Here is a 26,690-nt window from a genome sequence, read left to right as displayed (position 1 = left end):
GATCGTCTATTCTTTACTAACAGTAGCCTACGTATTCAATAGTAGTTTAACTTCACTTAACCGAGACTCTATAAGACGACAGAGCTTTGAGTTAAACTCTTGATCACATATACCTATATGAGCTCTGGGGTTAAACTCTTGGTTAGGTTGAACTTAAGGTTAACTTCATTTTTTATTAACCGTATTTACAATCCGGGGCCTAAATAACTGAGTTGAAAAATAAAGATATTGTTGTAGATGACTTCATTGTTTAATGAAACAATTGATAATTGCAAAATAAAATTGAAAATGATGCGAAACACTATGATTGTGGAGGGGGGGGGGGTGAAGCCAAAAACGCAGTACGAGTACAGTATTGATCCCTAGCACACATTAACAATATAGAGAGAGTTTTTAGTCTTACGTATCCAAAGTGGAACCTGTCTCTTAAAAACGGCGTAATCAATTGCGATGTAATTCACGAGCATCATTGATGAATTAAAAAGAGAAGAACAAAGCCTATAATAAACATAACCTCAAGAAAACAGCTGATTTTGCCAACGAGATATTAGTTTCATTATGAACTCATTACTGTCGATGGCTTGTGGTTTACCTAACAGAAGAAACTGTTGATTAATTAATCCGCACAATAAACGTCGGTGTGCAGGCAGTGTACGTAATTCGTCTTCTATTCTGGTATCAAATAGTCTAATATAGTTTGCATTTTTTTTGTGTTTGTTTTATGATTCTATCAACTCCTATGGTTATCTAGGGTCTGAGTGAAATTAAGGTAATAATGTCAGGGAAATGAGTCCAGCGCCTAAAGTTACCCAGCATTTGTTCTTAATGGGTTGAGGAAAAACCCCGTAAACAATCTCAACCATGTAATTTGTCCTACTCAGGATTTGAACCCATGCCTGCTCGTTTCACGATTATACATGCTAATCGACGATTTGTGTCTCATGTTTCAACGAAGAGACTTGGATTATACCCTAATATTGGATTACAATATGTGGCTTATGTTTCTACGAAGAGACTTTTATGATTAAGTCCCGGAAATATCGTGTTTAATTCATCACTGATATGGCTATAACAGTTGCAGTGAAATATAGATTATATTTCAGTATGTTCGAGATCACTTCATGAGCGAGTGACGTGATGCTCTTAATTCAAATTGTAATTTAAAGTGCTTGCAAATTATAGTCTACATACTGTATCTGCCACCATAGTGAAGTTAGGTTAGGTTTGTCGATATATACAGGTAAATGAGAGGAATACACTCAACATTTACCCTAGAAATTTATATATTTATTTTCTAATTTATTGTATTATATGTTGGAAACGTTGTCCAGCTGCTCGAGAATGTTACCCTGGCATTCTGGAGCCATTTCCACTGAAAATTAAATATTGTGTTGTGTCACATTGTTTATTGACAGTGGTTAAAGTAGGTTGCAAAACAGTCCCTACTACTTACTATATTTTAAGAGAAACTAGTTCCGGAAAATTTCATCATCATAATCATCATCATCTTGTGGTTCCGAAAGAGTAGGCCTACCGGTAGTAAAGGTGGTCTTTCGTGTTGCAACCATATATTGAAAAAAAAATTAACGTGATTCCATAAGATACCGGTACGTACATAGTTTACGAGTGTGAAATTGTTACTAATTAATTATAATTACATACATAACATGCGAGAGGATCAGAACTCTTAGATCAGAACTAATTACCGGTACCGTAGTATGGAAGTAGTACGAAGCTGCCTTTTATCTTTCAGAAAATGTCAATTTCTACAACTTGCGAATTTGAGGCTCCGAAAATCCTCATACAGTCCAAGAACATTTACGTGGTAATCCAAAACATAATGCTTTGTTTTTATCTTCTAGACAGTCACATTATTGGATCGTTGTTTTCGCTGAACTGAAAACTTTGTGAGTTTTACAATCATTTGCATGCACAGTGTTATTTCTATAAATTTTTGCCTTTAACTTGTAGGTCTATATGTTTAAAATGTTGGAGGTTCATGGTGGACATCCTGCAGATATTCGTAAATGTTCTCACATTCTCAGAATCGTAGCTCGTAATTTTAACAACATTTACTCCATCTTTCAGAATGTGATCAAGTTGAAACCTGGGACGACTTGTTGGCTGTAGACACAAATGTTGATGCATACATAGAGGATTAAAACTAACAAAGGTAAATCTACCGCCTATTTCATTTTTTGCTGATGTTTAATTTCGACACTGAATAACCTCTCCAGTTAAAAGTATCAATTAAATGAATCACAACCTCTGCTGTCACACCTGTATAATTTAAAATTGTTGGTTCTAATACCAATTATACATTTCTTTACTATTTAATTTTATGGTCTAGTAGTGAGAAGGCTTACAAGCTGTGTGTTCTAGCACATTATTACATTTTGACGTCATCATAGGCCTTATACACAATTTATTAATTGAAGATAAATAATATAGAATCAGATAGGGCTAATATGATACAGTAGAATAAATTGGGCTAATTTGATACCGACTTTAAAATGTATCAAAATGTCAGTGTAAAAACGTTTAAAACAATGATTATTATATAGTACATTTTATGTTCTTTAAGGAGCAATATTAAACATAGTTTAAAAATCTTTATTGCCGTCATAAATGTATTTAAAAAAAAAAAAAAAAAAAGAAGAGAGTTTTGCGTCTTGAAAAAACTCTCATGTGATACTCGATTACTTTTGTTATTGCTTTTGAATAAATAACGGTAGAATAGTTTTTTAGTTTTCCTTTTTACTCAGAATAATGTCAGCTTCATTTTTCTCTAAAGAAAAGCTGTCAATATTGATGAGTCTAACAGTAAGTTAATTAGAGTGTGAATGAGGAGGACTATTATGATATGCTAGAAGGGCTATTATGATACTATGTTTACTATGCAAGAACATGACCAAGTTGATCAATTTTGTAACTAAAAACAATGAACCAGTATTAACTCTTGAAGTTAATAATTTCTCATCGCTTAAAGAATGTTTGAATTGACATGTTGGCACCTATAGTGCAGTATAATTTAAAAAGTTACACATATATACCTGTTTTTACGTATTTACCTAACATTTTAACTTAATAGTCATCCTTTTCAGTGCTAAATTTTAACACAACTTTGGAAAATACTTTCATCACTATTTAAAAATGTATTTTTAAAAGTATTTTAGCAATACAAACTACCGGTATATAATAATTTTCTCAATTAGTTTCTTTACATAAAATATATATATATTAGGATACACAGGAATGTTAAAGCATTGGCAGTAAGGTGTTAAATTTTAAGTAATTTGTATACTTTTATGGAAAAAATGTATCATTACAGTAGTTGCTGAATCTCAGTCAATTCTAATATTTTTTCAATAAAACTTTTACAAGTGATACATTAAGCATCTGTGTGTATCACTATAACCTTAATTCATTGTTGTGCATAATATGGTGAGATTTATAGCACTGTAATAGAATATCCCTATAGGTGTATCACACACAATAGCCAACACAAAAGGCTAAAATTATGATACACTGATTTTGTTTTAATTCTATCCATTATTACAAATAAAAAATTAATTTAGCTCCAAATCCTTCATATACGCCTGAAGTAGAACATGACTTAATTTTTTCAAATTTATATATGCTTTGATAGTAAGATTGTAGCAAAAGAGTTATTTTTTGTATCATAATTGCTGTACTGGACTCTATATAAAATATCCAAAATTAGTTTTAAGAAAATGTGTCCACATGAAGTATTCACACTAACTGAGCATTTTTACATCGATGTCTACTGTTGTTTGCACATGTTGAGTTGTCTGCTCTGGGACTTCTTAAATATTCTGGAACAGTGGCCAAGGTTATCAATGTATGCTCACAAAATATGGTACATAACCAAACACATTATTTTATTATTAGTTATTATTGGTCTTTACGTACATTATTTTATGTTACAATGATTTACATCTTCACTTGTTAAATGGCTCTTGTAAATATATATTTTTTAAAGGCAGGAAGAAGAAATTACTAGACATCATGCAGAGCGAGAGTAATTCTGCAGTGAACAGGTTAAAAGGTAAGAGAATAGATATTAAATTATGCCACTAATGGTTCAAAGGTTCGAGAGTAAAGGCTAGTGAGAGCCATGATGGTAGTTTTGAGAAAAGCACAAAATAAATTTCCTTTCTGTATTGAAATAAACAAAAAATACAAAATAATCGTAGAAAGTGAATAACATATATTATTGAAATACATGTAAAGTGCACATTTTGAAGCACTTATTACTTTGGATATTCATGACTTTATAATTTATAGTTGATGGCTACTCTTTTTACATCAAATAGCAGTACACTTCTTGCCATGTTATTAATAACACACACACACACTACTAAATTAAAGAAAAAAAGGACTGTTAAACGATCAAATACCTTTTAATAAATTGTTCTTGTGTTTTGGTGTTTCTAGAGAGCAGTCAATGAGGATACTGCAGTTATAACTCACTAATTTACAATAACTTCATCATCCCTGTTTTCATCTATGTCGATAGGCTTCAAACTGTTATAAACTGAGGCATAATGTAGAGTTACAGCTGGTGTAATAAGTGTTGGGTTGACAGCCATGTTCGTGCGTGAACTGTTTTTTGATGTCGTGTCTTGTTATGTTGTTGTTTTGTTTTATTGTGTAGGGTTGCGTTTCTATGCAATAACTGCTAATTTCTTGCAATGAATCACAAATTAATCAGAGAAGAACGTGACCTGACGCCATATGATTTTTCGCTGTGGGGTAGGTATCCTGAAAAATGATGTTTTTGCTCAGGAACCGCAGAATCTGTATAATTTGCGACAGATGATCATGAAATCATGAAATCTTGAATTATGTTCTGCCATCTGTAAATCAGTCTCTAAACTTTGGGAATTGTGTATCGAGAAACAAGGCCTCCATTTTGAAAAAAACTATAGAGAAATGTTGTGTAGTCAAATGTAAATTGAATGTAATTAAATATAAAAGAGTGTTTGGGGAAAGCGATTTTTAACTCATTCTGTATATGTGTACAAGTATGAAACCTAAGAACGAATATTGGGGAAAGCGACTTTTGACCCACCTTATTCTAATATGTCTTTCAGTTTACATCCATCAACTGGTCTTGTATCTTGATATTTTCTTCCCTCTGGACCTGAAACAATGACGACTGATATCAGCCCTTTGGTACCGTAGTGGATAAACTTCACTGTTGAACCAGTATAAACATATGTATGTCACCTAAATGAGTAGGGATTATTGTTACTGAATTTATTCATGCCTGGCATAGTTTCACAAGTGACCCATCCTGACAGACTGCCCTCATCATTCTGTCACTTACCAAGTTTTACATAAACTGACCAGTATCTTCACATAACTCAAGGACTCGTACCAGTATCTTCACATAACTCAAGGACTTCTACCAGTATCTTCACATAACTCAAGGACTCGTACCAGTATCTTCACATAACTCAAGGACTGGTACCAGTATCTTCACATAACTCAAGGACTTGTACCAGTATCTTCACATAACTCAATAACTCGTACCAGTATCTTCACATAACTCAAGGACTTGTACCAGTATCTTCACATAACTCAAGGACTTGCACCAGTATCTTCACATAACTGAAGGACTCGTTCCAGTATCTTTACATAACTGAAGGACTCGTAACAGTATCTTCACATGACTCAAGGACAACTCAAGGACTTGCATCAGTATCTTCACATAACTGAAGGACTCGTGCCAGTATCTTTACATAACTGAAGGACTCGTACCAGTATCTTCACATGACTCAAGGACTCGTACCAGTATCTTCACATAACTCAAGGACTTGTACCAGTATCTTCACATAACTCAAGGACTCGTACCAGTATCTTCACATAACTCAAGAACTTGTATCAGTATCTTCACATAACTCAAGGACTCGTACCAGTATCTTCACATAACTCAAGGACTTGTACCATTATCTTCACATAACTCAAGGACTCGTACCAGTATCTTCACATAACTCAAGGAATCGTACTCCATATGTTGGTTCAAATTGCAAATATTTCATCCTATGAATACAATTTCTATGGATATTGGAGGCACCTAGTCACCATAACAAAAAATTAATCGGAATAGCGTTTGTCACATATTACTCCTGAACCCTTTAATTAAATAGTTGCAAATATATAGCTAGCAATTTCAGTTATACATCACGTAAATACATTCCAGGAGCAAGATCTGCTGGTATCTCCTGCCAATCGACATCAGAGAGCATTGATGATCACAGGGTTGTTGGTGATGGTGTGCCTCCTCAAATAGCAGCTGAAGAACAAAGATTTAGCACATCAGCTAGAAAAAAAAGAAAATTAGAAGAAAGTGAAGAAACAAAATATCTTAGTAGTAATGAGTTACAAAGAATGGTGTTATTAAAACAGCTAAGAGTGCTAGAGTTAAAGGAAGAGATTCGTTTTATGAAGGCCGAAATGAGAAAGGAAAAAGAAAGACAAGATGAGAGCGAGTGTGAAGGGAATTAATCATCAGTTAATAATTTTGATTTGTGAGAACTTTGGTCTCAAAGTTTCTTAATACTTTCCGTTTAATTGTGACAGTATGACTGTACATGGCACATTTCTATTAATATATTTCTTGTGTCTTAAATGGGTATTATATAGGCCTAAGAGAGAGTCAGTAATTTACGAATTAAAGTAGTAAACTACTATACTGAATGAGGTGATGACAGTATTATCAATGCGTGTACAAGTGAAGCAAAGAAGCAGCAGTTGTAAGTTGTCGGCATCTCTGCACGAGATTGCCATTGGCGTCCTGATTCAAGCATAACTGTCTACTTTGACTCAGATTGTTAATGATGCGCCCAAGTCATATTACCTGTAACTATCGGAGATGGCATATCGTTCCCTTCATCCTGTCTGCTCATATCAAGTCGCCAGCTTGTTGCACATTTGCCTCTGTGGGATTCTCTACTGGCCGATCAACTAGGTGTTTGATAATTGTCCATCCTTCAGGGAACTTCTGCGTTCAATAAAATTGTAGCCAGGTTTACATGATAGACAATGCTCATCGTATAGGGGAAGCATTTCTTTATGAATATTCTTCACTGCCAAACATTTTGCCCAGAAAACTCGCACAAGGGAATGTTACTCGACAGGACTACACATGTGCAAATGTACCACCATCTTGCAACTGCAGCTTCTTTGTCAAGGTGATCGATGTGCACACAAGCTAAAACAAAGAAGGGAAAAAAAGAAGGGAGGGGAAATACATTAACTCTTCAGTACTCGTCTAATTTTTCGTAACATATTCAGTCGTGTGGGGGAAGGTTGTTACCAAATTTATATTCTTGCTTTAGAGAATGAATTTGAACATTCTTTTCAATATGAATGATTACATAAATGTGTTACTACGGAGTGTACACAGTTCATTTATAAATAAATATAAAAATAGTTTTTAAAAAGAATTAATTTATTTATAATAGATAATTATTTATGTGTAAATTTCAAATACTTTCTACATTTGCCTACAAAAATAACACTGGCAACACGTTTATAATCCTTGCTTTGTTGTGAAAATCTTTCTATCCAATAATACCTGAATAATTTGTGTCCTGTTGTCCCTGGATTATCCTTCAAAAGCCTTTATTCCTGAATGGTTCTTGCAGACATGTCTTCACAATATCTAGTTATTTACAAGCAATTTACACAGATATCCCTCAAATGGTCGACACATGTCCATTTTGAATATTTCACACACCATCTCTAGTTGTTTTGTCTACCAAATTGGTAACAACGGTCCCTGAATATATTCCTTTGTTCTGGAACTGGATTAGCGGGTTCTTGAATTCCCAGTAATACTTGAGAACACTTTCTAATCTCTGAAGGAATCTGATTAGTATAGATCTACAATCCTTCGAAGTTCACTAGAACCAATTACCTCTAAGGATATACCGGTAGTAGATAACTCACAAAAGTGATAATGAATACTTACCGAAACTTACAAGGAGAGGACACGCTCTGTATATCACCGAATTAAATAAGATTGTGTGAGATGAAAGTACAAGAAGTACTGTTTAAAGTCATACCTGGTATGGGTGCCAATGACCCATCCTTTTGGAAATATTAGCTATTGTTTGTGACATACTTCCATTAGGTGTCTAATAGGAAAGCGTTTGACTCTGTGACAGCATAGCTCATATGGTTGGATGCTGAGTTGTCGTCCAGGCAACCTGAGTTCGAATCCTAATGGCTTCTCATTTTTTTAAAGCTTGATATTATTATTATTATTATTATTATTATTATTATTATTATTATTATTATTACTATTATTTTTATTTCTTTATTTTTTTAATTCACTTTCAGTTGTCAGCTCCTATATTTGAAGCCATGTTGAAATATGCGTGGTATGCATCAAAATTAATAAACGAATGAGAAGTGTTTGTGAATGTGAAGGATATCTGTTTCGCAGCAGAAGTGCGGAAAAATGTGTGTGACTGTGGACAACCTTCTTTCATTTGCTGTGCATGGTGCAGGAAATATGTATGTTTTGTGTGTTTTTATGACATTTATCATAATGAATCGGGACACAATGAAGCGGAATAGCTGCTACAGAAACAGAACAGACGCCAGTGACACATCTTACCTGCCTACATGAGCAATATTTCATTGTTTATCTTTTACAATACAATGTTAGTTAATTATAATTTGTTTAAAACATGATGAAGCGTTCAGTACTGTGAGAAATATGATATATGTAAGTAGATAACTGTGATCACAATATTAATCATTATTAAAAGAAAAAAATAGGACCAGTTAAGATTTGAACTGAGGTTGCCTGGATAACAACTCAGCATCCAACCATATGGGCTACGCTGTTACACAGTCCAATGCTTCCCTATTGAGCATCTAACGGAAGTATGTCACAAACAATAGCCAATATTTCCAAAACGAGGGGTCATTGGCCACCCATACCAGGTATGACTTTAAACAGTACGTCTTGTACTTTCATCTCACACAATCTTATTTCATTTGATGATATACAGAGCGTGTCCTCTCCTTGTTAGTAGAAACTATAACGTAAAAAGTCGCGTGGTTGACAATTTTCACACAGAAGAATAAAACCTTAGCTGCACAAGTAATACGAGCAACTTTAAGACTGAAACTAAAGAATGTTATTATGTGAAGTTTGTTTTGAAGGTACCTAAAGTCTCACGGTTGTAAACCTTTCTAGGAAATACAACAATGAAAAGAAACACGCTGGTTGACAGATGTCCCCATACTAGTACTGAAGAGTTAGAAGAAGAAATAAAGAAAACAGATGTGATGTGGGACAAAGGTCGATGAAATCATCACTTGCTCACCTTGACACCTGGCTATCTAGCACTGATGATAACTTCAGGTGCTTCATTCGAAAATGTAAGTCGCAACATTCATTTATAAAACTTACTACAGTCGAGCCGTTCTTATTTCCGGCAGCAAATCACACGACGGCTTTTGATCAGCTGACATGTTGCTTCACTGGCAGTGGTTGTCGTCAAGGTTATGCAGACGACGTATCGCTTCCTGCTGACGGCGGATGTTACTGTGTTGTCAAGTCTACCCTTGTACTCTTAACGAAGTTTTAGCACACGTCTAATCTTAAACATCGAACGAAAAATTATTTCCTACGATAAATAATTAGTAATATATGAATACATAATATTATATATTATTGTTATTGTTGATCCTACCATCCCAGGACACAGAAAACTTACCATGTTGTGCTATAATTGGTTTTTCCGACCATTTGAAGTAACGATTTTCGTAAATACAGAAACAATATTAGAAATTACTAAAATGGGAGAAAGCTGTAAAATATAATAAATAAACGTTTTTATGTGGATGAATAACTAAAACCACACAACCTGTAAATTAAGTAAAATATGTTAGTATTAAAAATTTTATCATGATAAGTCATTGCTATATAAAAAAAATTACACGAAGAACCTTGCCTACCGGTATTGTTCAATTTAGAGATGCTACGCCTAGATCACTACAATCATTGTTAGTACCTGCCGCCTCCATAGTTCTCAGTTTATTTTCTTCTTTGCCGGATTGTCCGTACTTCTCTGTCGTTATTTGAGAAACCGTGGACTTGTTCACATCACACGCATCAGCTGTTCTTTGCACCACTTGCATTAAAGGCAATAAACTACCCTTATTTTCACGTTCATTTTCGAAATAATCTCTAACGCTAATAATCATTTCTCTGCTTTGCGAATTGATAGCCTTCCGACTCCTCCGCGCCATTATGATGCTGAAAACTCAGCGATAACACAGCACTAACAACAATAACACTGCACTACCGACTGATTGTTCGACAACCAGCTATTAGAACTACGTCCGTTCACTATTGGCTTCACAGAGATTTAGCAGCACCGCTATTGCCTACCTTCGTCGCGCCAAAAGTCGAGAAGGCGTGGCCACGCCAGAAATAAGAACGGCTCGACTGTAACTCGCTTGTGTATTAAGTAGCCTATAATTGTATCTGTGTACTGCTGTTTTAAAATAAAAATAAAAAATTCTTATTAGGATTGACTCATGAAAGGTAAGAATTAGTTTTGTTTATATTGTATTCTATAACATTTTGTCTTTGCTTCAAAAGAAAATTAAAATATATTGAGCTCTATTCATCCTTAGATTATTTATGTGCTTACATTTTATTATTATTTCCTACTAGACTAGACGGCATTTCGGAATGTGGTCAGCTGCTATATGCGCCGTAGCATTTTTGTATGTGACGTCACAAGCTTGTGCAGTAGAACCAATCAGAATCAGTCTATAACAAATACTTCCCGAGTTCGTTTGTTCAAGTGTGAGTGTTTCAATACATTGATTAAGTAAAACTAACACTTACTGTGTGTGTGTAAGATAAATAAATGGAAGAAGAGACTGTAAAAAGACAAGTATTGCATAGGCAGAAGCGGAAAATAGTGTTTAAAGCGTATTATTATTTCAAAAATGTTGACGAGCAGATCGCTGCTGGCCATCTTGATGCTGGCTGCAACATTGCCAATGCGCAAGAAACGACTGCAGAAGCACGTGGTGTGGGATTGAGAACCGTGCAAAGAATATTGTTAGTGAAGGAAAGAGGGTTTGTTTGGTGTCATGCTTACAGTAATCAATGGCTAAGGCCATTATTGTCTTTTGACCATTTAAATTCTCTCCTGCACTATTTGTAGTGCACGTGCGCGTGAAGTGCGATGTGGCAATGTTGTACACTGCCTTGCTCTCTCTATCTGTCTCTCTCGACGCAAACGCTAGCAGACTACGCAAACGCTAGCAGACTACTGCCTTCCGAATTGCCGTCGTAGTAGGCTTATACAGTACTGATTACTGCAAGTTTGGTCCAAAGTTTTATTAAAAAAAAAAATTTGGTCCAAAGTTTTATTAAAAAAAAAAAAAAAAACATTCTTTTGGCCCCCAAATTCGATTTTCAAGTCACCAGAGTTTGAAAGACATTAGGAAGATATTTGTGGATTTTTATCCTTGAGTCACTGTTTACCTTAAGAGCTGGAGCTGACCAGCCAACTGCTGGCCTCACATCCACAAGCTCTCACAGAGGTGAACAATCACACAACGAGAACTGAGGTAACAGTATCGAGTTATTAGCAGTCGTTATAGCTGTTGAATGTTAGTAAGTTTATGTCAATGAATTGCATTTATGTTACGTAAACCTGCAAGGAAAAGTGTTAGCATAAATATGCAAAGTTGATCATATTTGATAACTTTGATTATGGCAACAGTATAAATAAACTGATAAAAGTTATGAATTTATTTTAAATTCTAAATACTCAAAAGAGAAACGAAGGTAAGGCTCTAGGAGATATTAATAAAACCTGTACTGACATATGGAACAGAGACATGAGTATTGTATGTAGGTGATATGGCTAGACTTCGGGTGTTTGAAAGGAATATTCTGAGGAAGATCTATGGACAGATCACAGAAAATGGGAAGTGGCGAATAACGTATAACAGAGAACTCTACCAACTACATGATTCCTCAGACATTATTATGGATATTACAGTGGCAAGACTAAGATAGGCTGGACATGTTCAGAGGAAGGAGAGAGGGGATATAGTGAGGAGGACAATGGAAAGCAAACTGCAGAATAGAAGAAAGATTGGAAGACTGAAATGGATGGGGTCGAGGAGGATGAGAAATGGCTGGGGATCAGCAATTGATGGGAGGTCGCCAGAAACAGAGATGCCTGAAATCAGTTTTGAGGGTGGCTGGTGCCTGCTTAGGGCCGCCAATGATGATGATGATAGAACATCATTCAAAAACTAGTTCGAATTTCTACTCAACACAGACTGCGGTACGAGTAGACAAGTGACAGTATAATTATGGTGAACGTTAGGTGATACAGAAACATTTTATAAAGAACATACGGAACATTTCCATTCTACCTTTTATTGAGAAAATGGTAGATTACAAAAAATATAATTTATCACGGCATAATGGATGTCGGTACATCTCGACTGTATGAAAAGTTATGTAAGGACAGTGTCGCCAATATATCGATTTTAAACTTTTCGGAGACAAATTATTGCATCTTTTCTATTGCTCAAATAGGGACTTAGCGCCTTTTTCAACACCGTCTAGCGACAAAACTAATAATAATTTATCTATTAACCTAGCTCATATATGTTATTAATAAGAAGGAATCTAGTGCCTTTTCAACTGCTGTTTGGCGAATACCCGAACCTCCGTTGGCCACACTGTGCGGTGTGGGAAAATGTGTCAGATATGAAATATGGATGTGGTTCTTTATATCGGGTTATAGGTACAGTATACTTTTTGTCTTGATTTACTTCTGCCTTGACAGATATGAAACCATTGTTTTCTTCATACAAGGATTTGGGAACTGTTAAAAACGTACAGGTATGTAATTTGCCACATCGTGGCTATGGGTTTGTTTCCTAAATTATTTTTCACAAAAGTAATATTTCTAATATAAAGACGTCAAGTTGCATCTTCATTGGCTGCTACTACAATTTGTATCTCGTACTTTTTCTCTCTTATTAATGTCTCACTTGTATTACTACTCTGGTGAGAATCGGATCTGAATGTCGAATTAACTTTTTTCTTGGTACCGATATCGAAGTTTTTAAATTCTCTTCTGATTTGTTTTTCACACACCCACATAGGGCCAGCGTAATTTAAGGCAACAGTCCCTGTTCTAATGTAGGACTAATTTATCCTAGATTTAAGTTGATAAGTTGATTGAGATATTCTGAGCCTCTTTACATTCTAATAGGGAAGTATGTTCCCCGAACCTCCGTTGCGGGAAAGTGACGGCTTTGCTGATTCTTAGTACATAATTAACCATATGCTAGGTTTAGAGCTATATTTTGTCGTGTTTAATTGGGATGACATGAACAGTGCGAATTTGTAGGGCAGAATGTGTCCGACACATTTTACATGTATATTGTATGTAAGCTAGTCATATTCACTGAGAACTGGAAACTCTGAATAAGATACGAATATTAATATGAAAGGCTAACTTGCATTTTCGGCTGAACTAGAGCTGAGGTAGTTCCCTTCGTACTCCGCGTGTACACCTTGCATTTACGAATCTGTGACAGGTTATGTTTGGTTAATTTAGGCTTCTTGCATGTGCGATCAACTGCACCTTCGCTTAAAAAAAAAAAAATGGAAAAACGAGCGTTGAGATACTTCCGGTGATTTTGGAAGTGAAAATTGTTGAATTTGTAAGGAATTTCATGCGGAGATGTATTTCAAAAGTTAAGAATTTTACAGGGAAATATTTCAAGAAAAGGAAATGGAGGGCGCTTTCGTACAGGGGCAGTGGCATTTCCTCTAAGGTTAGAGCCCAGTTCAGGTGTGTGTGTGTATATTAATCGAAAATTGGGGGTATCAAATATTGAGAATAGGAAACATGTGTACTTACGTGACTTGCGAGAGAGAGGGAGGGAGGGAGAGAGAGAGAGAGAGAGAGAGAGAGAGAGGGAGGGAGGGAGGGAGGGAGGGAGGGAGAGAGAGAGAGAGAGAGAGAGAGAGAGAGAGAGAGAGATATATGCCACTATTCCTGTACGGAAGCGCGCCCCTTTTATTATTCCAATACAGTGAAGTACAACAAATAATAATGAAATAGACACCATATTTCTATATTCTGCCTTCGTTTCCACCTCGGCTCTTATGAGAGCCAGTAGTGACAACATCACCAGACTTTGAAAATCTTGCAGAGATTCTTATATGCAATGGATAATAAAAGCATAAACTAACCTAACCTAACACAGATTCATATATACAAGGCATTACAAAAGCCTAACTAACCTGTTACAGATTCATATGCAAGGCATAGTGTGAGTGTACACTAGCGTGAAACTTTCGTAATGTCACCAATGTTATGTTGGTAAGACACTTGAAGATGTGTAATCGAAATGGGAAAGAAACTACCTCAGCGCTCATTTAACCAAAATCCCTTGCATAAATTAAATTACTTTTACTTCCAAAATCTCTCAACTACCTCAGGGCTAGTTTTACCGCATTTTCTAACTCTTGTTTTGAGCGAAACTCTGTTTTAGTGATAGTCCGCTTGAGAAATAGGTATTTCACGCTCATGTCTATTTTAACCTGAACTACATTTATGAGAATTACTGACATCTGAAGAATGAAAAATTTTAGATACCGAGCCATATCATGTTATATCATCACAGTCTTCGAATTAAAATCTCCATTGACCTCTCAAAATTCGATGATATCAAGTGACCTTACATAGTAGGCACATGAATGGAAATCTAAAAAAAAAAAAAAAATTGTCTTCCATTAGAAATTTATAAATTATTCTTTTTTATATTTTTTAATAAAATATGCTGCGTCCTGAAGTATTTAATTAATGGTACCATTTTTTTCAAACCCACATGAGGTGTAGATCAGGAGAATGTCTCATATTAAAACTTTTGATGGTCCTTAATTTGATATGTAACACGACAGAGATTACAATATAAAAATGTTTCTTGAAAATTGAACAAGCTTTTAATATTCAAATTTCTGAGGAAGTAGTCTTTTTGGTAATCATCTATAAATACTGGTTTTGGTTTTTTTTTATGAAATTAATGTTTTAAAACTTATTTATTATTATTAAGCTATTCCTAATGTAAAAACACTTAGAAAAAGTCAACAGAATGCATTTGTAGTTTTGATTTTATAATGTTTATGTGCATACAGGTATCAGCCGATTGGAAGTGGTGGTCAACCATTTGATATTTTATGTATATAAGAGGACAGGAACCATTTCGACATTTCGATAAGTAATGTAATATATATTTCGTTTTTAAACTGCATATGCATTCCTGAGTAGTGCACGTTTTAAAATATATCGATTTCTTGCTCATTATTTCTAGTTGTGATGGATATTACTATCAAGAAGGAACCCGATGTTGAGCCCTTGCCTATGCAGACAAAGGATGACGCAGATTTAGTAGAGAGAAAGACTTTATTTCAGGTAAACTAAAAGTAGGCCTATTTATCTTTATCAATGTAAGACAATTTTTTATTTTGAGAAAACCCAGTTACTCTAGTCGCATTATACAATAAGAAAAGTGTGTTTTTAAGCTCCGGACATCCCCCAATTTATCGTATTCCATAGATATTACATCAGCATTGTACCTTTGAGATGTGGAACGAGTAAAAAGTTAGGCCTATACAAAAATATTTGATACAAACATATTAAGTACAGGGACATCATTTTATTTTTACTTCACTTTTTATTATACCTGATTTCCTGAATGTACTTCACTCCCATCCCTTCTACTAGTAGACTTGCACCCGTCCTCCACACAGAACCAAGGCCACATATGCAGTCAAAGTCGTCTTACGGTCACAGTAAACAGTACTGAGTGAGTAAAGTACGTTTCAGAAATATGGTTGTATTTTCCAGTGAAGAAAGTGCATTCGTTATTGAATCATGTTTTCGCACAGGTACTGTGTGTCCATTTGGTTACGTCGCATTCTGGTTTCCCCCCACCCGTTTCTGCTGTAAAGGCTAGTAGCTGGGCTATCTTAGCTCTTTTCTGAAAACATTGGCTGTTAGAAATTGGACGTTTACGTAATATTATACAATTGTTTAAAATAATTTAAATAAAAGGGCCTAGTTAAGTAAATGTCACGTGATTTCCCATTTTCTACGACTATGCGACTTAATCATTTGGACAGAAAGTAGATAGCATGTCTGACTAAATTTAGCTGTGCAGATCAGGCAGAAGTGAAGATTGAATTTGCAGTATGTAAGGTAGTCTGTTAAAGAATAGATATAGAATTATTTCAATGGGCGCAGGATTATGGCTCCCCATGTCGTCTGACTTGAGTGGTTTGCACAATTTTTTTGGGATTACTGTAAAACAGTTGGGTAATTATGCATAACAGCCACAGAAGCGATTTTAAATATTATTCTTTCCCAAAAGCCTACATTTTTACCCCCTTTTTCAAAAAAACCTAAAAAAACAAATGTAGGAAAACAACGTAAACCGCAAAAACTTAATGTAATATTTTTTTTTATCAAAAACCTTAATTTTCACTCCTTTTTCAAGAGGACAAATTTAAGCAGCAATAACCTAACCTTAACTAACCTAACATAACCTAACCTAACCAAAATAGCCACACAAAGACTGAATCAATTTCACAAATTCGTCAAACAATGTCAAACATGATGAACCTTACCTTAATAATTCGGAGCATATAGGGCTGTAGCTGCTCTAAAGAATTCACACATATTCTCTATTCCATTAAATATTTACATTTAAACATATATTCTCGCAAATATCCAATGACGCAACCAAACGAAAAACGTCCACAACACTAAGTTTACTGCGTGCCAGAAAGGTACCACAACGACCAACTTTCTTCTGTTTCGCATACTTCCGGTATAATCTCCCACAACGGAAGTTCAAATCCGTCTTATTTGCTCTCAACTCATGGCAACATACTTCGCAAATCATGCAATCCTTAAGATTACCGTGATTCACGAAATAGTATTCAATATCCTCCTCTCTCAACTCTATACAGTCCACACCTGTGGAGTAACGGTTAGCGCGTCTGGCCGCGAAACCAGGTGGCCCGGGTTCGAATCCCGGTCGGGGCAAGTTACCTGGTTGAGATTTTTTCCGGGGTTTTCCCTCAACCCAATACAAGCAAATGCTGGGTAACTTTCGGTGCTGGACCCCGGATTCATTTCACCGGCATTATCACCTTCATGTCATTCAGACGCTAAATAACCTAGATGTTGATACACCGTCGTAAAATAACCCAATAAAATAAATAAAATAAAAAAATAAACTCTATACAGATAAAAAACGAAATTCTACATCCATTACAACTCACAGCGATAGACCACCTACAAGATGAGAATAATACAAACATCAACTACAATCATACAGCCAACGATTTAGAGAAATTCTAGCTCGTAACATACAGCTATCACTTAACCACAACCATCCAATCATACCGGAAAAATCATCAGGCAATAACAACACACAACGCTTTGTGACTTAACCACAACCATCCAATCATACCGGAAGACACATCACCCAATAAGAACACACAACACTTCAGCCAATCAAATCAAAATACATTAAAAATTATGCACTCAACAACATAGTCTTCTACACACGAGAAAAAAAAAAAGAAGTTCAATTCTTCTTCATATTTAAAAAAAATCTACTCTACCTCAACCGTAACTGACCTACACATAATATACACGTACTAATAAACGAAATTCAATTTTAAACACTACCAAACCACCAAAAATAACAAAATCGCTTCTGTAGTTGTTCTGCATAATTACCAACAGTTGTTTGCTAAACAGCCTACAACAATAGCAGTTTTTAAGAAATTCAAGAAACAATACATTCAATTTCAAAAGATATGCTTACAAACGTTTTCGATAATATACATAAAAGAACTGAAGCCTGTATCGAAATGAACAGGCAGCATTTTCAATAATTTGTTAAAATATCCATATTTTGATTATTTTTCAATTTAAATGCACTCTCCATATTGTATGCTAATATATGCTGTAGACTGTATACCAGATGTTTTCAACCTGGTGCTCTTTTAATGACATTCGAGTACAAATGCTCCTGAGATCCTGTTTTCAATTTGAACTTTATTGAATGAGCCAGAACAAATAGTGTTCCTATGCATCCATTATACTCGTATTATTATGTTAGTGACGTGATAGTCCTTCTCGTATTTAATTTCAGTCCAGTGTAGAGTTAATCACGAAAATCAAGATTATTCAAGAGATATGGTTCGTGTGAAACTTCAGTTGACAGCGACTTGCCCTGAGTGGCGCAGTTGGTATAGGGCTGGCCTTCTGTTCCCCGAGATTGCGGGTTCAATCCAGCCCAGGTCGATGGCATTTAACCCTTAAATTGGCGAAACTTCATTTCTCACACTAGTTTATTAAACCTTGTCGGACTGTAAAGAAAACAACTATCGCAGTGTTCATATTTTGTATGTTGTACAATATTATAATATTATGAAATTTTTATTTTCCTACCAATTTTTTTTCTATTGTTCTATTAAAATTATACATATAACCTATTAACCTGTTGTATCCTTTAGGATATAGTTAAGGGTTAAGTGTGCTTAAATGCGACAGGTTCATGTCAGTAGATTTAGTAGCATGTAAAAACTGTATTTTGTTTTACGAGAAGAAATTCATAGCTTGTGAGGAGCAGAAGATAGATACTCGAAATACTGCGAGTGTTTCTATCAAATGTGTGGCTATGTTCAGGCCAACCTATGTATGCAAAAAAACTTTCTCATTTATGAAATATTTCAACAACTATCAACTAATTCACATCTGCAGGACTGTTTACGTGTAGCTGAAAGTGAATTCTCCTTGGACATCACTGAAATTCTGTAGTTAAAAGATAACATTATCCATGTAAATGTCTTAAATGTTTGTTTATTTGTTTATATATTTTGTCTATCTTGTGGCCAATGGACTGAGGCCATTAAAATGAACACCAATGTTATCGCAGTTAGATTTCTCCCCAGTAGAAACCTTAGCAATACCCATTGCAGGAGATGCAGTGAGCATGAAATGTTGCCCCACATGCTAGGTTTCTGCCCTCAGGGCAAATTACTGTGAATTGACAGACATAACACAGTCCGCTCAATAATTACTAACAGATTAAGGGAACATGGTGAATACGAAGTAAATGAGGAAGTTCAATGTCTTTCTACGGAAGGATCTACACAGCATGCTGACATCATAATAATTGACCGAAATACATAAACTGGTCTCATTCTTGACCCAACAGTAAGGTTCGAAATTAACGAAGATCCACCAAAGCAAGTACATGAAGAGAAACGCGCTTTTTACCTTCCGTGCTGTGATGATCTCAGTCATAAATATAATATTCAAGATAGGAATGTCATTGGACTTATGTTTGGTGCGCGAGGAACAATTCCCAAATTTACATTGGAGATCCTCAGAAAATTAAAGGTTCCTGAAAAGACTCTTGAGACAATTGCATCAACCATTTTAAAATCTTCATTGAACATCATCAATCACCATGTCTATTCATCTTTATAATATTCAGTGTATATTATTTATTTTCAACAAATTTTTATCGTTTTGATAGCTACCACTTCTTGTCGCAGATGTACTACTATAGATCTATAAAACCTATTGTATTTCATGGTACTCGCTCACTTAATATTTCAGGTGGCCAGTGCTCACAATTTTGAAAAAGTAGAGAATTCCTGCTGTATATTATACTCTGCATTATGAATACATCCTCCTGGATAGTTCAGTTAGTAAAAACACTTATTGTTAATACTGTACTTATTTTGATTAAATAATAACACAACGAAAATAATCAAACTCAAAATCGTAATAGATCCTACTTTACATAAATGGATGCACTACGTTTCTTCCCTCCTGTACCTAGTAAAGTGATTTGTTTGTGTTTTACAGTACTTACATACAAATGGCTTTTAAGGAACCTGTCTGTCCTAAGTAGACATATCATAACCAAGCTATAAACTTCTTAGACATCACCATAACCAAAACAAATAACAGACACGAATTCAAAATATACAGGAAACCCACCACAACCACAACATACATACACAATTCATCAGATCATCCCATACAACATAAACTTGCAGCTTTCCGTCCAATGACACACAGATTAATTAATATACCAATGAACAATGACAACTACACTGAAGAACTAAACACAATAAAATATATAGCACAAGACAATGGATATAACTCTAACATAATAGACACACTAATAAAAAAGCCAAAACAAAAGCAGAACAAACCAACACAAACACCACGTGAGAATAAATACATAACATTAACATATCACAATACCAATACTTACAAAATTGCAACTTCATTCAGAAAACTAAAATACAAATTGGCATACAAAACAAATAACACAACACAGAAATATCTAAATAATCACATTAAACATTCAAATAAATATAATTCAACTGGAGCTTACAAACTGAAATGCAATAGTTGCCCACATTTTTACATAGGACAGACAGGAAGATCCTTTCACACAAGATATAATGAACATATTAAAGTTATAACCAAACCCTACATCACATCAAATTACGCAGAACAAATTATCAACAATAATCATGACTACAATAATATAGAAACAGATATGGAAATTTTACACATCACACCAAAAAGTTCATAGTTAAACATCTTAGAACAATACGAAATATATAAACATACAATAACATACCCACAACATATACATAATACACAATTACAGTTCAATACCCACACATTATTCGACGTCATGATACGTCATAACACACAAACAACCAGCCCCCACCATAAGAGCAACACACCCCCACCCCTACAACTGATAAATGCAAATCGCAAAATTCAAGATCACTACACACAACATCGCGTCGAAACGGGCCGTCTGTCCAAGGTATATAACCTTTTTTTTAAAATTTTAACACTTTTTAACTTGTGACTAAACAAATTAAAAAATTTAAAGGTGTTCATATCGCCAGTAAACCTCTGATTGAGGTTCTGGCTGATACATATATTAGGTATTTATCAGGCAATACATCTCACTTCACAATATGTGTCAGAGGAAGAACATTGTTTGCACATATCTGAAATCTGATAAGTGAAATATTTTACAAGTTAGCGATGTATGCAATGTGGGTGGGGGGGGGGGGGAGTAACTGGACATTCTACCTTATTATCTCCTGACACCCTACCATATTGTCTTCTCATGTTGAGAGATATTTTTCACTTATGTGGGGAATTTATTTTCTTAGTTGTTATTTGTAGTAGCTATGATCAATTTCTCAACTTTCCTTTAGTTCTTTATTAATATTAATACAATCCTTATAAGTAACAGCTAGTCATTGCAATTAAGATCGAAAATGAAGGCTATTTATTATACATGAAAAGTATCAATCATGTGAACAAGATTAAATTGAAAATAATGATTTTTGTATAATTTTTTAGGATGGGGGTTCCTTGGAGCCGCACATCACTGGAGTGAAGATAGAGCATGCGGATTCCAGAAAGGTTACGTCAGTGGTAAAACATGACGAAAGTCCAGAGCGAAGTACATTTCCTGTGGTGAAGAGTGAAACTAAGGTGATTGAGGTTTATTAATTTTCCTGGGTCTTATCTTTGTGGCAGGCATCCTCTTTGTATAACTTCAATTGCAAAGATTTGTGTAGGACATTATATAAGAAATGATGCCTTGTATTGGTAAATTTGCTTCTTAATAAAAAAAGTAGGATTTTTCATTAATTTTTCTGAAAAAAACTTTTTTTATGAAGAGTCCACTGCAAGAATGATGGATGTCATTTGGAACACATTTTGCAGGAGACGCAATTGAAAGTTTGAAATGCTTAGCGCTCAAAGCTTAACTGCGATTTTCCGATTATTACTGGACAATGACTATCAGAGTTAATTCCATATAACTCTCTATGTACATTCTATATGTCTTAAACTATGCATTGACAGTCTTGGTTCATTTTCGATAAGAAAGTGACGTCCATCATTCTTGCAGTGGACTCTTCATATATATTTCTGCTTTGCAATATTTTCTACTCGAGGATAAAATAATAGTTGACTCTCCAATTTTGTGAACATCATAATAATAATGGAATTATTCTGAATAATAATTACTTACAAATGGTTTTTAAGGAACCCGAAGGTTAATTGCTGCCCTCAAATATGCCCATCATTGGTCCCTATCCGTGCTACATGCCCTAACCATCTCAATCGTCTGGATTTAATGTTAATAATTATGTTAGGTGATGAAACAATGCATGGAGTTCTGCGTTGTGTAACTTTCTCCATTCTCCTGTAACTTCAACCCTCTTAGCTCCAGATATTTGCTAAGCACCTTATTCTTGAACACAAGTTAACAGAACCATACAGGACAACCGGTAATATAAGTGTTTTATAATGTGTGACTTTCAGTGTTTTTGAAAGCAGACTGGATGACAAAAGCTTCTCAACCGACTAATAACTGTCATTTCCCATATCAAATCAATCTTCTTAATGTATCCAGCTGTTTGCTGACAACATAAAGTCCACTATAGTCCACTGTAGTCTATTCAGTTGTTGTTTTTGACGAGAAATGAGGGGTATTTTGATCGGTGTTCATTATAGATGCCTGTTGGTAGTAGCCAGAGGTGGGGTGTAGTCAATATATACTGCAGGGCTGTGTCTTCTGCAACTGGTACTGATGATTTTAATTTACTTCTTTTGTGGTTTATGCATGGATAATACAGAAGAATGTGTTCCAGATCCTCATCCTGATTATTACACCACAGACAAGTAGGATTATCAGAAACGTGAAATCGGTGTAGGTACAATTGTATGACAATATTCTGGCTCTTGTTAAAAATGTTCGAACATGTCTGGGCAAGTTTTTGTACATTTCCAGGTCATTTGGTTTCTTTTGTACAGACTCTAAAATTTTTCCTTTGTCAGAAGAGAGCAAATTTTTGGTCCATAGGTTTGTAAAATGAGACTTTACTGAAGCAAAAGCATTGGATAGAGATATCACTTGAAGAGGTCTTGGTTGCAAATATGTTGCCTTTTTGCATTATTATCGACTTTCTCGTTTTCAGGTATACCACAATGACTAGGTATCCATTGAAATGTTATTTCCCTTTGGAGTTCTTTTAGTTTACGTAGTTGTTTCTGAATTGGAATAATTCTATGTGCATGTAGGTTTGGTACATATTTAATTATATTAAATATAGTCCCCTTGGCATTGATAAGTATGCAAATAGATTTTCAGAAATTTGAGTAACACACTGAAGAGCAGCATCAATAGCTAGAAATTCAGTGTCAAGACTCGAGGAGGCTGAACATGGTATGAAGTAATTTTCTTGATATTTTGGAATATAATACCCTGCTCCTGATGCCCCATTATTAGGATTTAGGGATCCATCTGTATAAATTTGAAGGTGATCCTTATATGTGCTGCAGAGTAGTTCCATGGAATCTAAATTAAGATTGTATGAAGGATCATTTCCCATATATGTAATATAAATAATTTTAGACTTAATAAACACTGCGAATTTATGAATGAACCTAATATAACAGAAGAGTTTGTTGATGTCACTTAGATATCGGATTTGAGTCATCATAGTTGGCAGAGAAGTATTGTAAATATGGTTCTAATGTCTTCCATCAGGTTTTCAAATATTTCTGTGTGGTTTCATAGTAGTCTTCTTTTCCAGGTACAGTTGTATGATGAGCAACCGAAGCTAGAAATAAAGACAGAAAAGGACGAACTTTTCACTGAGAGGTAGGTGCAGTGTACATGGGTCTCACTTTAATTTTTACTCTTACTGCTGATATTGTTGGACATAAATTGGTAATTCTTACATTTCGTTCCTCTTTCAAACAAATTATTGATGCTACAATCACTTTTCGAAAACTTAGTGGGAAGTAACAAATTATATTAATTTATGAGTGCTTGCAAATTAATTTACATATTTCACATTTCTACATAGTCTTCTTCTTTGTCTATGCACAGTTGCCATCATTGAATATTTCATAGCAGTGCTTTTAGGAATTAGGTAACTTATATTGCAGAATCCTAGCTTCATGAGAATTGTCATCTTTAAAGGGCGAATATCAGTGTCAGGCAGCCGAAAACCTGTAAAATCAAGGGAATACGGAGAATGTCATATGGTTTCGTTCTCTGTTGAATGAGGAATCAAGTAACATTTTGTGCTTTTTGTGGTAGCATTTGAGGGAGGCAGGATATGATGAGACTCCTTTAATCTTGCATCGTATAGGGACCGATGGCGGGCTTATGTGAGGGCGGCAATGAACCTGCGGGTTCCTTAAAAGCCAATTGTAAGTAAGCAAGCATGTGGTAGGGCATTTACTTGATGGAGGATGAACGTTGCCTTTGCAAGTTTGGATGCTATCCTGCAATTGCAGGTTATAACACGTGCTCCAGAATCCCTCCATAACATGCTTTAATGTTAGTTTTCTCTTTTGGTACAGAATGTGCCAGAATAACTCATTTTTGGCCGTAGTTAATTGCATAGAGATTTTTTTTTCTGCAGATGCGAGAACTCTCTCTCTCTTTTCTTTTTGGGTGGTGTCGAGTCTGATTCTATGTATATCACTTTTGTTTCGGATTTGAAGAAAGGAATCTACGTTTTATCCACTGTCATCACTGCTTCTTCTTCTTCTTCTGTCTGTTACTGGTTGGGTCTAGTGGTCCATTCTTACTTCAAAGATAAACTGGTCTTCCCATCTAAAGCTGGGTATTCCTCGAACTCTCTCTTCTCTTAAGGTAAGCGTTCACTACATCGTATTGCACTCCTCGTACGAATCGCACGCAACGGATATTTTAAGTGCAGTGCATTCACTGTAACGGCTCCACCTCATCGGATTCCCCTATCAGCTGTTTAAAACATGACGTCGTACGATATTGACATTGCTGAAAAGAGGAGTTTTGACTTTAGGTCTGTTAATCATGAGTGTTAGGCATAAGAATTTATAATTGTTTGATGCTTCTTAATTGAAGAGGAAGAAACGAAAGAGATATTGGTTACATAATATATATGTAAGAAACGACTTGATTACTCTAATGGGAATGCCTGAAATTGTATAATTTTTCGCTGTTTTCTACAAGCGAAATAAGTTTTCCGTCTGCCATATTGCCACGACACTGAACATGGCACAACATAATAGTAACAGTTGAGCAATTCAAATTTATTTATTAAGGCCATGATCACACCCATCGGAAAAGTTGCTCATCCGAGAAACGCGGATGGATTTGCCGAGAGCCGATGCGTGCGATACGATGTAGTGAACGCGGTTACATAACAATTACAGCAAAGATTGTTTTTTTCCCGTCCAATGAGTACAATATAATGTAGTGAACGCTTACCTTTAGTCTCTAGTTTGCCACAAGTTCGGGTAATCTTCGTGATGGTATTGTATGTACATGTTGTTTCCAGTGAAATCTATTACTTGTAATTATTTCATTTAAGTTGAATACATTTAATTCTCTTATGATATGTATGTTCCGCTTTTTATCAGTTCTTTTATAGCCAGCATCTTGTTTTAGCGGGAGCATTTCTCCTGATTGTATCCTTCGCTGTTTTCGTTTAGCAACTATTCCTGTTTCTGAATCATATGTCAGTATTGTATTGCAGGAACCTTATACAGTTTTATTAATGGTTCTTTTCTGGCTTTATCTTTCATTTCTTTTATGATTCTACCACATATATGTTGTGAAATCTGCTTAATTTAATTTCTAAATCCTTAGTCTTCATTGAAGGTGATATCACATCCTAAATAGTTAAAATTAAGATTTTGTTTGGTAGTCATTTACTAATATTTTAGCTCGTATTGGATGTTTTCCTTAAGAAGTCAATTTTTTTTTTTTTTTTTTGAGATTCGTGTGTGCGTGCGTCTTTTTGTGTTTTTTTTTTGACAATATTATGATGTTGGTACGTTTTTTTTGTAACGAAACTTCGAATATAAATCTGAACTTTTTATTTATTTATTGAGAGAATGCCCCAATGAGCTAGAAGCTCTAAGGAGGGACTGACCTTTACAGGACGTCAAATGATACAACCATTAAGATATAATGAGTCAAAGGCAAACACTAGACTAGATCAAATATATAGCATACATATCTGAAAACAGGAAATGTAGAGATTTATAAAAAGTTTGTATTATACGAGTGTACAAGATTTTTGTGGTTAATGTTATTCTTGGTGAATAACAGATTTTTTTTCAGTTTTGGATATCAATGGTGCGTCACTGTACAAGTGAAGGTTACACACTGGGACAATGTTTATTCCTGTAAATACTTGTATTAGGCTTATTTAGTTTTAAAATTTATATCCAAACATGATTTTAAATACTATTTCCTGAAGAATTTCTGAGGGTTTCAATTTTTTTTTTTTTTTTTTTTTTTGTATTGTAGGAACTGAGTTCATCAAATACAAAAGGTTTTAGGGAATCAGTAAGGAGTGAATACTCTTTAAGTTTTAGGTATTTAAATTAAGTTCTCTTTGGCGTAGTTGTATCAAAGTTACTAACTATTGGTTATTTTTAACTAAACATTGGTAAATAACTCGAGTTTAGTTTCTACATAATATGTTGTATAAA

The 26,690-nt window shown here is 34.9% G+C and overlaps 1 protein-coding gene across 10 annotated transcripts in view; it reads left to right on the top strand.

The window, feature by feature from the left end:
• The first annotated feature begins 462 nt into the window (after nucleotides 1-462).
• LOC138691813 (heterogeneous nuclear ribonucleoprotein A1, A2/B1 homolog) overlaps nucleotides 463-26,690 on the top strand; it is a 45,002-nt gene continuing 18,774 nt past the window's right edge. The window contains exons 1-8 of one of the 10 annotated variants that reach the window (XM_069814274.1): nucleotides 788-1,240; nucleotides 1,754-1,907; nucleotides 2,089-2,173; nucleotides 4,004-4,069; nucleotides 9,242-9,426; nucleotides 15,421-15,521; nucleotides 21,540-21,674; nucleotides 23,786-23,853. In XM_069814274.1, the coding sequence (XP_069670375.1) occupies nucleotides 9,351-9,426; nucleotides 15,421-15,521; nucleotides 21,540-21,674; nucleotides 23,786-23,853 (380 nt within the window). In that variant the 5' untranslated portion in view covers nucleotides 788-1,240; nucleotides 1,754-1,907; nucleotides 2,089-2,173; nucleotides 4,004-4,069; nucleotides 9,242-9,350. Of the gene's footprint in view, nucleotides 652-787; nucleotides 1,241-1,618; nucleotides 1,908-2,088; nucleotides 2,174-4,003; nucleotides 4,070-6,229; nucleotides 8,091-9,241; nucleotides 9,427-12,686; nucleotides 12,935-15,244; nucleotides 15,328-15,420; nucleotides 15,522-21,539; nucleotides 21,675-23,785; nucleotides 23,854-26,690 lie in introns of those variants that run through there. The other 9 variants (XM_069814275.1, XM_069814271.1, XM_069814276.1 and 6 more) reach the window with 9 other exon arrangements.

The sequence above is a fragment of the Periplaneta americana genome, chromosome 16 (assembly GCF_040183065.1).
Source record: "Periplaneta americana isolate PAMFEO1 chromosome 16, P.americana_PAMFEO1_priV1, whole genome shotgun sequence".
Classification (NCBI taxonomy): Eukaryota; Metazoa; Arthropoda; class Insecta; order Blattodea; family Blattidae; genus Periplaneta; species Periplaneta americana.
The sequence above is the reverse complement of the archived record's forward strand: the minus strand, read 5'-3'. Positions and strand labels throughout refer to the sequence as shown.